This window comes from Diabrotica undecimpunctata, chromosome 1 (genome assembly GCF_040954645.1).
Source record: "Diabrotica undecimpunctata isolate CICGRU chromosome 1, icDiaUnde3, whole genome shotgun sequence".
In the NCBI taxonomy this organism is placed as follows: domain Eukaryota; kingdom Metazoa; phylum Arthropoda; class Insecta; order Coleoptera; family Chrysomelidae; genus Diabrotica; species Diabrotica undecimpunctata.
In genome coordinates, this window is record NC_092803.1 from 5,133,735 (window position 1) to 5,148,088 (window position 14,354).

At 31.6% G+C, this 14,354-nt stretch overlaps 1 protein-coding gene across 3 annotated transcripts in view; it reads left to right on the forward strand.

Annotated features, from left to right (window-relative positions):
- Positions 1-10,827: 10,827 nt before the first annotated feature.
- LOC140444376 (circadian clock-controlled protein daywake-like) overlaps positions 10,828-14,354 on the forward strand; it is a 46,050-nt gene continuing 42,523 nt past the window's right edge. For all 3 annotated transcript variants that reach the window (XM_072536132.1, XM_072536128.1, XM_072536134.1), the window contains exon 1: positions 10,828-10,969. In XM_072536132.1, the coding sequence (XP_072392233.1) occupies positions 10,891-10,969 (79 nt within the window). In that variant the 5' untranslated portion in view covers positions 10,828-10,890. The remainder of the gene's footprint in view (positions 10,970-14,354) is intronic.

Sequence of the window (14,354 nt, forward strand, 5' to 3'; positions counted from 1 at the left end):
TAATAAATTTTAAAACCTCCGCCACTGGTTACTTGTTAAAAAGTTGACATTTTTCAATTCATTGAATCATTCATCAACTTTTTTGACAATTAGCTAGAGGCGAACGTTAGAATATTCATTCTAACTATCTAATTTTGCAATCATTCTAATTTTGTTTGGATTTAAGATGATTTTGACGAATAAATAAAGAAAATAAACATTAAAATTCTGGTTTGACATTTAATTAATAAAAATTCTAACGTCCACCTTTGGTTATTTGTCAAAAAATTTGACGTTTGTCAATTCTCTAGTCGTTTTTAGTTTGCAAAAGCGTTTATAGCTCAATATTTAGTTTCTTTTTCTATTTAGTTTAGTCAATTCTCTAGTTACTTTTAGTTTGCAAACGCGTTTATACCTGAATATTTAGTTTTTGTTTCTGCCTAGTTTAGCCAATTCAAGTTTAGTCAAGTTGTTTTTAGTTAGTTGTTCTTAGTTAATATTTAGTTTAATTATTGTTTAACGAGACGTTTAAATTTTTACCAAGGCAGAATGGTACGAACTGTAGCCGAAAAAGTAGCAGCTGTGTTAATAATTGGTGAATGTAGAAATAATTTCCATGCAGCGGAACGTCTTTTTAATTAGAGTTATTTCGATCGCCCTACATCGAGAGCTTATTTGAGGAGCTTCTTCGGAAGTTTAAACAAACAGGTAGTGTTCAAGATGTCAAACGATCTGGTCGACCAACAGGTAGTGATGATAAAAAAATTGACATAATTTCAGAAATGGTAGTGAGACCTTCTTCTTCTACAGCCCAAGTTGCATCTATCTATGAAATCATTCAAAATACAGTACACCGAGTGTTGGCTGAAAACAAATTTCATCTATACAAATTAAAAATTGTGCACCAACTTTCAGATGATGACCCCGACCGAAGACTAGAATTCTGTGAAAATATGTTCAATAAAATTAACCAACAGCCCAATTACATAAATACAATTTGTTTTAGTGACGAAAGTACTTTTTCTCTCAATGGAAATGTGAGGCATTGGAGTGACACAAATCCTAACGTCTTTCGTGAAACACATACTCAATTTCCAAAAAAATAAATGTTTGGGCAGATATTTTGGGAAACTACATAGTTGGGCCTGTTTTTCTCAATACTAACTTAACCGGTGAAGTGTATCTGGAGATGTTACAAAATGCAATTGAACCATTAATACTTAAAATTCTGAAGGATAATCCAGATGAATTCGGCAACTTGGAAATAACGTTTCAACAAGATGGTGCTCCTGCACACCATTATGGTGCAGTAAGACGTTACCTAGATGAGGAATATCGTGGTAGATGGATTGGATTTCAGACGAGGTACGATAGAATGGCCAGCTCGGTCACCGGACCTCACGCCATTAGATTTTTTTCTGTGGGGATACTTCAAATCTAAAGTTTACGCTACAGCAACCGACAATATTGACATTTTGAAACAACGAATTGTTGAAGAATGTAGGGCAATTTCCCCCGACACATTTGAACCAGTACGGCAAGAGTGTAGAAATAGGATGCGTTACTGTCAGGAAGTAGATGTAGCACATTTTGAACACTTACTATAAGAACTGTTTGTTAAATATTTATCAATTAAATGAGAAGCTACAATTTTAGTATTTATTTAATTTATTCATCAAAATGAGAGCTTAAACTCAAACAAAATTATTATGACTGAATAGGTATTTTCAATACCTTTCAAACGAGGTATCACTTGCCATAAGGTCCCATTTAAAATTATCTGTCACAGTGGCGCTGTAACGTCATCTGTCACTATTACGTCACCTGTCATGACTATTTGAGAAGCCTACGTCTGTTTATTACCTCCCTCCAAATTTCATTATTATAACAATAACCGTTCAAAAGATACGAGGGGGGGAACGGACTTTTGACTGTATATATATATATATATATATATATATATATATATATATATATATATATTAGATGACAATATTGACCACACAAATGTAAAATTTGCCACGGTACGATTCACGACATCAGTATTTAGTCAAAGAGACTGACAAAAAAGAAATCAAAGCTGTTATAGGCCTGCTCTCTTTGACGGGACTTTAGTCAAACCGACAAAATATTTCAGATCTTTGGAATACTGGTGGTAGCGCTATTGATCTAATTCGAACAACAATGTCACAACAAAAGATATTCCATTTTGCTGCAATGTTTGCGATTCGACAGTGTGAAAAATAGATCTGTGCAGAAGGACCTTTCCGACAAAGTAACAATCCGCAAAACGTTTGATTGGGCCATTTTCTGGTACTAAACGTAATATTACTTTCGATAACCGGTTTACCAGTTATCCACTCATGTTCCATCAACTTCAGACTCATCATCTTACATCGGTTGAGACAGTTAGAAAGAATAAAAGGCAATTACCAACAGCACTTCTGAACACACGAGAAAGAGAAATTCGCAGTTTAAAATTTGCTCTCAGAAAAGATATAACGGCTGTCTCATATGTGCCAAAAAAAGTCAACAAAGGTAATCCTCTTTTCTACATTGCATTATTATGATACTATAATCAAAGAAACTGGTGAAAAGCAATTACCTGAAATTATCGACTTTTACAATTTAACCAAAGGCGACACATTGGATGAGTTTTCTGCTAATTACAGCGTATGAAGAAATGGTCGTCGTTGGGCTTTGACACTATTTTTTGCTTTTTTGAATGCAGCTGGAGTGAATGCTCATGTTTTATATAAAACAAATACAAAAAAACTTTAATTTAAAGAGACGAATTTTTTTTAATGATCTGGGTATGCAACTGATTTCTGAGTTTCAAAACCAACGAAGACACAACCCTTCCTTGTGTTGACTCCTTGCTAATTAGCAACCAGAGGTACATTAATTGGGATCTAAGCGAGGTAGGAGAAGCAGTAGATGTTCTATTTGTCCAAGAAATAAAGATAGGAAGACTTTTAACATATGCATGGAATGTGATACTCCAATTTATTTGGAACACGCAATAATGATGTCTGTTCAAATTGAGACAATTTTCATGAGTCAGAATCATAAATAAGTAAAAAACCAAGATTATAGTTATTTATTGTATAAGACGATAAAATTGTACTTGATCTTCGAGAGGGTTTTTTAGCGTCGAGACGTCAGTCGAGACGCTAATTATGCTCGAGAAGATAATGCGATTTTATCGTCGTGTGCAATACTACATTTTTTTCTATAGCAAGACTTCAAGTTCAGGTGAAAAATAGAATTTCAAAGAAAATTGTAACTTTTAGCACAAAAATCGCCATTGTGTTGCTCCGTTGCTATGGATATGAATTACTCTGTAAACAAGTGTTAAACAAATGTTACGTTTTGGTTTTTGCGGAGAATATTGTTGCCTTTTGTGTACAAAGAGAATAAATACGAAATGGACGGAAAAGAACTGACACAAGAAAAGGAAAACCTGCCATCAGATGTAGAAAATGCAACGTTGGAAGCAGAAAGTTTATTGTTGTCACAAAAATCTAGGATGATGTATAAGAAAGAATACCAGTCTTTTAAAAAGTGGAAAAGCATTAAGAATATCAATGGCGTGAGTGAATAAATACTTCTGGTGTATTTTTCTAAAAAGTCGAAGAAAGCGATGCCATCGTCATTATGGTCGTATTATTCGATGCTGAAGCGTACGTTGTTGATGAATGAAAATTGTGACATTTCTAAATTCAGCAAGTTAACCACCTTACTAAAAAAGCTGAGTGGAGAATACAAAGCTAAAAAGTCCAAAATCCTCAGAGTCAGATGACATTATTAAATTTCTGACAGAAGCTCCTGATGACGTTTATTTGTTGATGAAGGTTATTGCTATTTTTGGTGTGCATGGAGCGACTAGGTGCGATGAATTGTACAAGTTAGAAGTGTTTAACGTGGACGACAGAAAATCCGTGATAATCGTTTCATTATCAGATACTAAAACCAAGCAGGAAAGGTAGTTTTGTATTACTGACAAGAAAAGTGGACTGAGTTTCTTGGAAATTGTGAGAAAGTATGCCTTGCGCCCCAAAAACGTACCTCACAGTAAGTTTTTTGTAAATTACCGACAGCAAAAGTGCACTACTCAACCGATGGGGATTAACACTATATATAATATCCCCAAGAAGATTGCGCAGATTTTTTGAAACTTGTTTGTTTGTTTCCGTCGTTCTTCAGCTACTATGTTCGCAAATTCTGGAGCTGATCTAGTAAAAGTCAAACGTTTAGGTGAATGGAAATCGTCATCTGTTGCAGAATCTTACATTGAAGAGTCAATAAGCAATAAGATTGCTGTATCCAAATGTATACTGGGCGGACCAGAAAATCAATCCAGTACCTCGAATCAAGTGTTTAAGCAAACGAGTACAAGTTGTGATGCTCCAAAAATAGATATTTCTAATAATGTTAATTGTAAAATTTCAGTTGTTTCTAATCCTTAATGTGTTTGAATTTGTAAATTTTATTGAATAAAAAAACGTTAAAACATTTTATCTACTCTTGCTGTTAAAGTGTCACTTTATCTACCCTTGCGGTTAAAGTGATACTTTATCTACTCAAAACAATTGTTATAGTAACACTTTAACATTAGCTATGAAAAAAACCATTTTTAATGATTCAGTTTAAAAAATTTAACTTCCTGCGTTAGTTTAGTTTGGGGAACATACCCCGGAACACTTGTAGTGATAATTTATCTATGCACACTAAAGCAGGGTTAAAAGAACTGGGAACTGGGAACAGATCACCTCATTACCAATAAAGACAAATTTGGTAATACTATTTCATATCCAGCAACAGAAAACTGTAAATTATAAATATAATTACTTCATTCCAATCAAAAAAATTATAACAATCAAGCTTGTTAATATAAAGTTTAATTTTGTACTTGTTTCATGGAAACTCATAAAATATTAAAATAATTAGATTATTACGAATAATTGCAAATGTTGTAATAAAAATTAAATATGAATACAAATTAAAGACCAAGTTAGTGCGTAAACATATCATCATCATTATCATGATGTCTCGACAACATTTGTAGGTTCCAGCCTGCTGTAAGACGTTCTTCTATTCCAAACTATTGCGCACTTTAATTTTCCAGTTGGATATATTCAGATCTTTTTCTAAGTCTTGGGGTCCCCTTCTGCCATCTTCCTATTGGTGTCTATTGAGCTATAAAATTTAGTTAAAAAGTGTTTGGTAGAAGAATATGGGAATAAAGCAGAGACAACGAAACATAATATAAGTAAAAGTGTAGGAAAAAACAAACAAAGAAAGAAATCAATTCTAATCAGGCAATGAAATGTACTTGAAAAGAGGTAAATTTAATAAGAGTGCGAGAGAAGGTAAAAAATATTAGAAAAAAGAAATATATACTTTTTCTCCCGAGAAGGAAGTTTACTTTGTACTCGGTAGCGGAGTTCAGTAATCATTCGAGGGAGGAAAAGGCACTTTACTCCCATGTTATATATATGATTTTTCAACCGCCCCCAAATAACAAGTCATTTTTTCATTTTTAGATAATGTAATAAATATAACTAACTAACAAAATTTATTAGAGACAAAAAACTAACAAGTAGGTACAGTGTAGCTGTATTTTCATAATTGCATCCTCAATATGTTTATTTTGTGGTCGGGCAATTATTTATATTAATGCTAAATTTGCAATTATAAGCAGTGGTTATTTCAAAAGCACTAGAAGTGCGAGCTAGAGCTAAAGTAGTTTTAGTAATATTTGCAGTAACACTTTTATTATACACTTGGTACTTCCCGAATGTACTCATATTTGGCTGATTACAATCTCATCATCATCATCATATAACGGGGGTCCTACGGCGATTGCCGCTTCCCGCATTTCAGCCTCCATCTTTTCCTATCTCTCCAGTCTCCCTCTTCTAAGCATCTAGATTGCATTGTTTTTGTAATTTCTCTTCTCCAGGAATTTGGTGGTCTTCCCCTTTTCCTTCTTTCTGGCGGAACATACATTAAGGCTTTCTTTGGCCACCGCTCCTCCTTCATTCTCATCACGTGACCATACCATTGTAATTGCCTTCCTTGTATTCTATCTGAAAGAGTATCTCTAATTCCTGTACGGTTTCGTATTTCCTCATTCCTGATTCTTTCCATTCTCGATACTCGACATGACCTTCTAAGATAATCCATTTCCACAACGTCTACTTTACCTCGTTCATTCTCATCGTCCAACATTCGGCACCATATGTGGTAATTGGTTCTACAATTGCTCTGTATACGCGAAGTTTGGTATTTAGAAGTAGATTACAATCTACTACTTTAATTTCATCGACTCTTATAATTTGGTCTAGTCTAATATACCCTTCATCGATTTTTGTAGACTTCCAATCTCCGTGTTGCTTTAAAGCACGAACATCTGCTATAGAATTTGCAAGTAAACTTGCCAAAGTTCTTCTGAAACTATGCCCAGTATAATTTATGGCATTAGGCAGTTTTAAAAATTCTGCAAATAGAATTTGTTCCAACCAATTGTTTGATACATTTTCCTGTTCTATAGCAAACAAATAAACGTGACTGATCCATTTTAGGACGTAAGATATATTTTTCATTTCATTGATTACAAACGTTCTCTGCATATTTGTTTTAGTATTTGGTATATTTACTATTAAAATTAAACCTTTATCTTCAACATTTGTAGTGAACATTTTAACGAGCTTGTCACACTTCCCACCTACATTCTCCTGAAATTCCGAAAATGAGGAGAACCTACAAAACAAAGAAAAAAGAATTAAAAAATATTTGGCGACGCTGGGATTCAAACTTGCACCTACAACGTAATATTTAACAATAAGCGGCGCATCAACTTGTTGAGCTACCAGGACCCATATTGGCAACTTTGCGGAATTATGAATATAGCCCATACAATATTTGCCGTTATTTTTGACGTGACAACGTCTTAAATTAGGTTGTGGCTCGGAGTCATTTAAGAAAAAGTGTAACGCCCGCTCACGTCTGTTACAGTGAGTCGCCGAACGAGAGAGAGGCCCGCCGGACCGGCGAATGCCTTGCGTCTCTCTCCCACTCAAACATGATCGGTCCGCTGCGCGCGGCACTAGAGAATTAGGCGCGTTGAATCGCTAAAGTTGAAAATCGTTGAAAGTATCGTCAGCTGTGTCTGTAGTGAAAATGTGGAGTGCTTAGATTCGTCATTTACAACAACTACAACAATAAAGGTAAATAATTGTACACTAATATTTCATTATCGTAAACTATGATTGATTGATTAATTGTTAGATTGACACAAAAGTTGAGAAACTGAGTTTATAGGTTATGTCATACTATTGACAAATGTTGATAGTGTTAAGTAAATTATTAGTTTAAATCACTCTGTAATCAATCGTAATTCAGTCGATTGAGAAGAAACAGCGCGTATTGCTAGTCAAACATTTAAAATAACAAATTATAACTTCTAACCTGTCAAAACAGGGCGACCAAACAAACGAACTAAACCGACCAATCACCACGCGCGGAGTTAGAATTTAACTGTGTTTAGCAAGAATTTCAAATTCCAATTTTAGTAAATGTTTTAATTTTCAACTTTACCATTTACATTTACAAATTTTAATTAACTTCAAATTTATTTAGCAAAAATTTGAACCTTCGATCTGAATAAGTGTTTTGATTTTCAAATTGATTCTTTAAAATTAAAAATATTAAAATATATATAATCAGAAGTGAACGTCACATAACATTATCTGTACTTATTATTATTTAATATGTAGGCAAATACATGTGACCATACTTGGTAGACACAATTGGAAATAGTAATTTTTTATAACTGAAAAAAATAAATATATAAAATACTGGTAGCAAACAATAACTTCAATGATCGATATCTCCGCAACTAATTGATATATCGAAAAAATTTTCAAATAAATTTTGTAGAAAATAATAAGATCAATAATATAATATAAAATAAATAATATATAAAATAATATATAAAAATATAATATATAAAATATAAATAATATATAAAATACCTAATAAATCGGTAATGCAATTCTTATTTTCATTCAATTCCTTGTTCCTATTGTGCAATTTAATAATATTCATATCAATAAATATTCTACCGAGAAAAAGACGTTGTCACGTAAAATCTTCGCCCGTAAAACCGACTTTACAGGCAACCGATTTTTTTTTAATACAATTTAATTCTTGGCAATATCTTACCTTCATTAATAAATCGGGGGCATCTAGTAAAAAATTATTTACTTCCTCTCTGGAGAAGGTTTTTGCCTTATTAGTTTTATGTCCCTGGTTTTGTCTCTTCAAGAAAGCAATTGATTTTGGGTATTTAATATTGACATTTTCTTTTATTTCAAGCATGGTACCTAGCATCGAATATTTGGACCACAGTATATAGAGGCTTTTAATGTATTTACTAATATCGAAAAATACACCAAACTAACATATTCTGAGTAAGTACGAATATGCTTTTCTTCGGCCTATTGCTTAAAATGTAAATACCGTTTTTCTTACTTTTCTTTGAATTTTTAGAGTAATAGAGATTGTACTATTACATTTACTTCCAAAATATGTTCTAAAATATCTGGTGGTGTATTATGTGTATTACACATTCAAATTCGCTTAATCACTCATTTTTAAATATTATTGTGTATTCTGTATGTATATATCATTTGTTCACACTTTGAAACTGCTAATCTGTCAATCGAACATAGCATGCTATAAAGTTTAAAATCATAAATTCGAAAACTGGATAAATCTACGAATTGAAGTCAAATTATTAATTTAAAAATACAGGGTGTTCTATAAATAAACATATAAGTATAGGGTCAATAAAGTACGACTTTGTTCCCTACAATGAGGCCAGGAAATGTATACTTTGGGTAGAGGTAGGTGGAAAAATCTTGTACACGCGTCAAAAATACTTCCACCTTCCACTTTTCCAACTTTAGTTTTTCATAAGCGTGTACAAAAGCATATCAGTCTTTTCATTTGTATATTATATTGCCACTATTTTATATTTCTTAATAACTTCAAGTTGTTTGACTTGCATAAAAGTATAAAAAGGCAAAATGGATGTTAATGGATGGAAAAAAATAAAAAAATGAAAAAGGAAAAGGCTTTCACTTTTACTTTAATATCCATATTTTATGGGTTACCTTCGTCCATTTAATCTATTCTTCTTTATATTCAATTCTGCTTGTTCATTTGCGTTTTTAATACCTTTTTTGCATTTAATACCTCTATAGAAGGTTGACACTCCATCTTTTGCGCAGTGGTCTGATACTTCTTCTGTCTATTGGTGACATTTCTTGCTATTTTGACGACACGGGTCTTCCACATTCTGCTAATGTGGTTATTCCAGACTTTTTTGCTATTTTGTGTTTATTCATTTATACACTGTACGTTATATTTTCTTTTAATGTCTTCATTTTTGGCGTCCATGTTGCTGATTATATGAAATCACTGGAGGAGGAAGATCCAGAAGCGTTCAAGAGGCAATTCAGTCAGTACATGTTGGGAATTAATGCTGACCAGGTTGAAAATATGTACAAGAATGCCCATGCTGCCATTCGTGCAAATCCAGAATTAGAAAAGAAGGCAGAAAAGGCTCCTGCACCAGCGAAGAGATGGAACCGTAGGAAGCTTACTTTGCTGAACGCAAGGACCGTGTTACACAGAAAAAGAAGTCCTACATTGCCAAACTCCAAGATGAAGAATCTTAAAATGTTGTTAAATGTTGATATTAGAAGGAATATATATATATATATATATATATATATATATATATATATATATATATATATATATATATATATATATATATATATATATATATATATATATATATATATATATATATATATATATATATATATATACCCGGTATTTTAGGCGTCACGCCCTTCCGGTAGGGATCTATGGAGGAGTATCACCGAGCCTCAAGCCTTTATCTCATGCCGTACTGCTCCACCATAGGCCGATCAGACACCAGCATATTCTAGTCTAAGCCGCAGATTCATCTAGAATTTTTAAACTGCTGCGTTAGACTTTTTGTTTTTCTGTACACCGAGCTGGGGACCGAACCCACATCCACTGAACCACTCGCAGTGAAGCGAATGAAAAGCCGGCCGCCCAGCCTGACAGTCTTCTGACAGTATAATTCCAAGTTATTTTATTTCCATTACTTGTTCCATACTGATGTCATCTATTGCTATTTTACATCTGCTTGGTTCTTTGCTGATTAATATTGTTTTAGTTTTCTAAGATGAGATTGTAATATTAAATTCTTTGCTCTCATGTTAAATCTGTGAACCGCGATAGTTTTTAGACTTCTTCTTTCACCAAGAACTTCCTTGACCGAGGCTAAGATATTAGATTTAATTTTTGACCAACTTTCTTCGAGTCCATCACTTTCTGTAATATATGTGTTTCTGCTTTTTTCGGTTATTCATTTTTGGAATAGGTATCTTGTGGAATTATCCTGTAAACTTTCGACTTTTATCTTTGTGGTGCGTTCTGGTGTTTTGTTATCACATATATGTGTTTTCATTCGGATTTTGCATAATACCAATTCATGACCGCTTCCTATTTTTATTTAATATATTATAAGATTTCATTATTATTCAATATATATATATATATATATATATATATATATATATATATATATATATATATATATATATATATATATATATATATATATATATATATATATATATTATTAGATAATATCACTTGATCCTGAAGTTTTTTATTGATATGGTCTATGAAAAGAAGAATTACCCTGTATATTATCTATGAGGAAGGAGGATATATAAAGGATTTCGATAATTCTGCATTCAGTAGTTCAAGATCTCGTTCTGTAAAAATAACCAAATAACAATGTGGGCAACCTTGATCACAGTTTCGATCTTCGGGCTAATTGTTGGAAATGATGGAGCGGCTGGTCCCAAACATTTGCGTAAGTTTTGAATTTATATAAAATTGCCTTTTTACCAGAATTTTCTGTTGTCATAGTATTAATAGTATCGTTAAACGATACTGAAGATATTTTTTTATTGTTTGTTTTTTTTTTATTTTTACATTCTTCTTCTTCTTCTTATTTCATTCATACATTAAGCAAATTACTTTTGGTATATATTTGTCGCTATTGATCACTTTAACTTTTTTTACAACCAGTTCTATAATTTTGTCATTGAAAATTTTATTTTGTGTCATAGTCGTTAAATTTTAATTATTTATTCTAGGTATGTACTAATTATTTTTTTTAAATAGTAATATATAGTAAAAACTTCGAAATTGTTTGTCACATTTGCTTTTCTCCTACCTACAATCGTTTTTTCAGTTATTCTTCACGGTAATCTTTTTTTTTTTTTCTTTATCTTTAAGGACTTCTTGTGATGTGATTGGTTATAACTCTATTTTTATAAAAAAAAAACAGAAAAATTGGCAAAAAAAAGGTGGAACTGTAGGCGGTACTGTAGATTAGTGCGGAGTTTTATACTATGTTTTCTGTATTTTTTTAAATTTAAATAATATATTTGAAATGTATATTTATATATATATATATATATATATATATATATATATATATTTGAAACATATTATGTTTTTTATATTTTAAACAAATTCAATAAATTATTATGTTTGCTCCTAACGCCACCTGTTAACGTATTAACATAGCATACGTTATTTACTTATGGCAAAGCTGTCAAATGCAGCCCAAAAATTAATAATAAAATATAAATAAATATCATTTGATAGTCAAATTTATTATAATATAAACTAAATAATATGTTTAAAAATAATAAATAATTAAATAAATAAATTAAATATCTAGGTATAATAATTGATAAACATTTACGATGGAGTAAATAATAAAGTACTTAAATTAGGAGGGTTACTATCAGGATTCAAATTTTTAAAACAATTTTTAGGAATAACTCATTTACGAATTCTTTATTATGCACTTTTGCTATCTCAACTTACCTATGGCCTTTTAGGGTGGGGTGGAATACGAAATAGTTACTTGCATTCTATAAACATAATTCAGAAGTGGCTAATTAGAATTATTTATGGGGAAAATTTAAGATATTCTAGCTAGCTGTTATATAATGAAAGTCAATTTTTAACTGTACCTAAATTATTCTGTTATCAATCCGTTATACATACACATGAAAAAAAGTTAATATTTAACTTTAACAATCATGCCCATCTCTTATTTTCTTTTATGATCGACCGCACCCTTCTTTTCATTAGATAAAATTTTTCTATTTCACCTTCTTCTAGCGCATCCTGTTCATTGTTTAGAGTTATTTCCATTATTAAAGCATCTATTTTTTGTACCTTTTTTTTTAAATCCCCTTGTGTATCATCATTATCTTCATCGTCTTCTAATAAATGATGCAGCCTTTCCATCCTAATTTCCATCTCCTTAATTTTTGTGGAAGACTTGTATGAAGTTTTAATAAATTCCTCTAACGTCTTTTTTCCTTCCTCGTATTTTTTTTTGTACTTACTCGTAATATTTAGATGTAAAATATTTGTCATCTTTTGAACCCTTTTCTTCAATTTCAGTGTTTTCTTCAAAGTCGCTATACAATTCCTCAAGTGTCTGCAACCTTATGTTCAAAGAGTCTCTTTTCCTTTTTTTTTTGTTCAATTTTTTAACATTAGTTAAATTTTAACTATGTTTTGACCTAGTTTCTCTTGTTGAGCATAAATATTTTGCATTTTGTTACGTATATATAAACTTAACTTAAACTCAATTTAAAGTCTCAGCAAAATACAATCTACCTCAACAATCAATGAACTGCAAATTGATTGTAACTAAAGACCAAACCAAAGACGTAACTTTCTGTGTTTATAAAAAATACAAATACGAAATATATGGAATAGGTTAGTCAGGGAAATATTATATATAGAAAATCAAATATTTCATAAGACTCAAATAATTCATAAGACTATCAAATTAAAATATTAGATTTGATTTTTTATGCCTATTTTAAATAGGCATAAAAGAATAAATATTTCAAGAAAGAATTAAAAACAAATTTTAAGCTTACGTTTCTTTAATAATCTTTCTAAATTTATCAAAAAAAAGCACTGCTCTAGTGAGAATAAATATTTAAAAACGTACAGTTGACTTATGTGGCACCTGGTCGAACTGGAAAACGCTGCCTCCCCCTTGGAACTGTAACTGGAACTAGTGAGCTGGGTCTCTGGATGCCGCTAGATTCTTCACCTCCCAACAGCTGGAACACTAGACCCAAGGACTGCTATTCAGGTTCTCTGGTGCTCTCTGGTCTTTTTTTGGTATTATCTCTAAGGGTAGTCTCCTTGGAAGCTTCAATCATTATTACTTTTGATGTTGTTTTGTTGAACATGGACAAATTCGAATTAATAATTCTATTCGAATTTGTCCAAAGGTGATACAATGGACCCGTCTTAGGAGGTCCAAGTGTCTGAAGTGCTCATAAATGGGCTCTGCATCCATGTATCCTAAACATAAAGAAGGCTGTAAAAACACGTTGTTTATCGAATGACTTAGAATGAAGAATTTTTCTCAATAATTATAATTTTAATATTTTCTTACATCATTACCATTAAAAAGATCGATTTAAATCCCACATATTATCCGGTATACATATATATTTTTTAATTAACTAGTTTTGTGAGTCATTTTAAATGACCTTTCAGTTAATGTCTTAAAAAAACATGAAAAATTATCGAAAACTGCAGATGATTTACATTATTTGCAAGTATAATTAGTTCATAGAACGAGTCTTCCAGTAAAAGTAGGTGATAAAATATTTGTAGCAGTTTCTGATTTAATTATTCTGAAGCTGAATATATACTTTGCTCTGTTGAAAGTGACATTTCAAGCGATTTTTCTGCATTTTGCCTTTTTTTATCTAATAAACGTTTTTACTTTATGACGCATTGGGAGTACCAGTGTTGGTTTTGTAAAATTCAGTCGACCTTTGATTTTCTTTTCAAATTCCATCTTCTATTGAAGGTTGAAACCGTCACTGTTATGTGAAGCTGGTTTTCCGAGAGTCTCAAGTTTTTTTTTAATCTTCTTTTTTAGGGTGCTGTTCAATTAATTAATATTGACGATTACTTCGGTAAATTTTTATTTATTTTCTGCTGTTTATTTTTCCTCCCGATTGCGCGTTTTCTTTTAATATTTTCTGATATTTCAAGTTAGGGAGATTCTGAGATCAATTAAAGGTCACCGCTTTGGCCTTATCACTATTTATTTTCATATTAAATTCTATTGTAGAAAGATTGAGTCCATCGATAAGGCTTTGAAGTTCTATGTCTGAGTGTACAATCGCAATTGT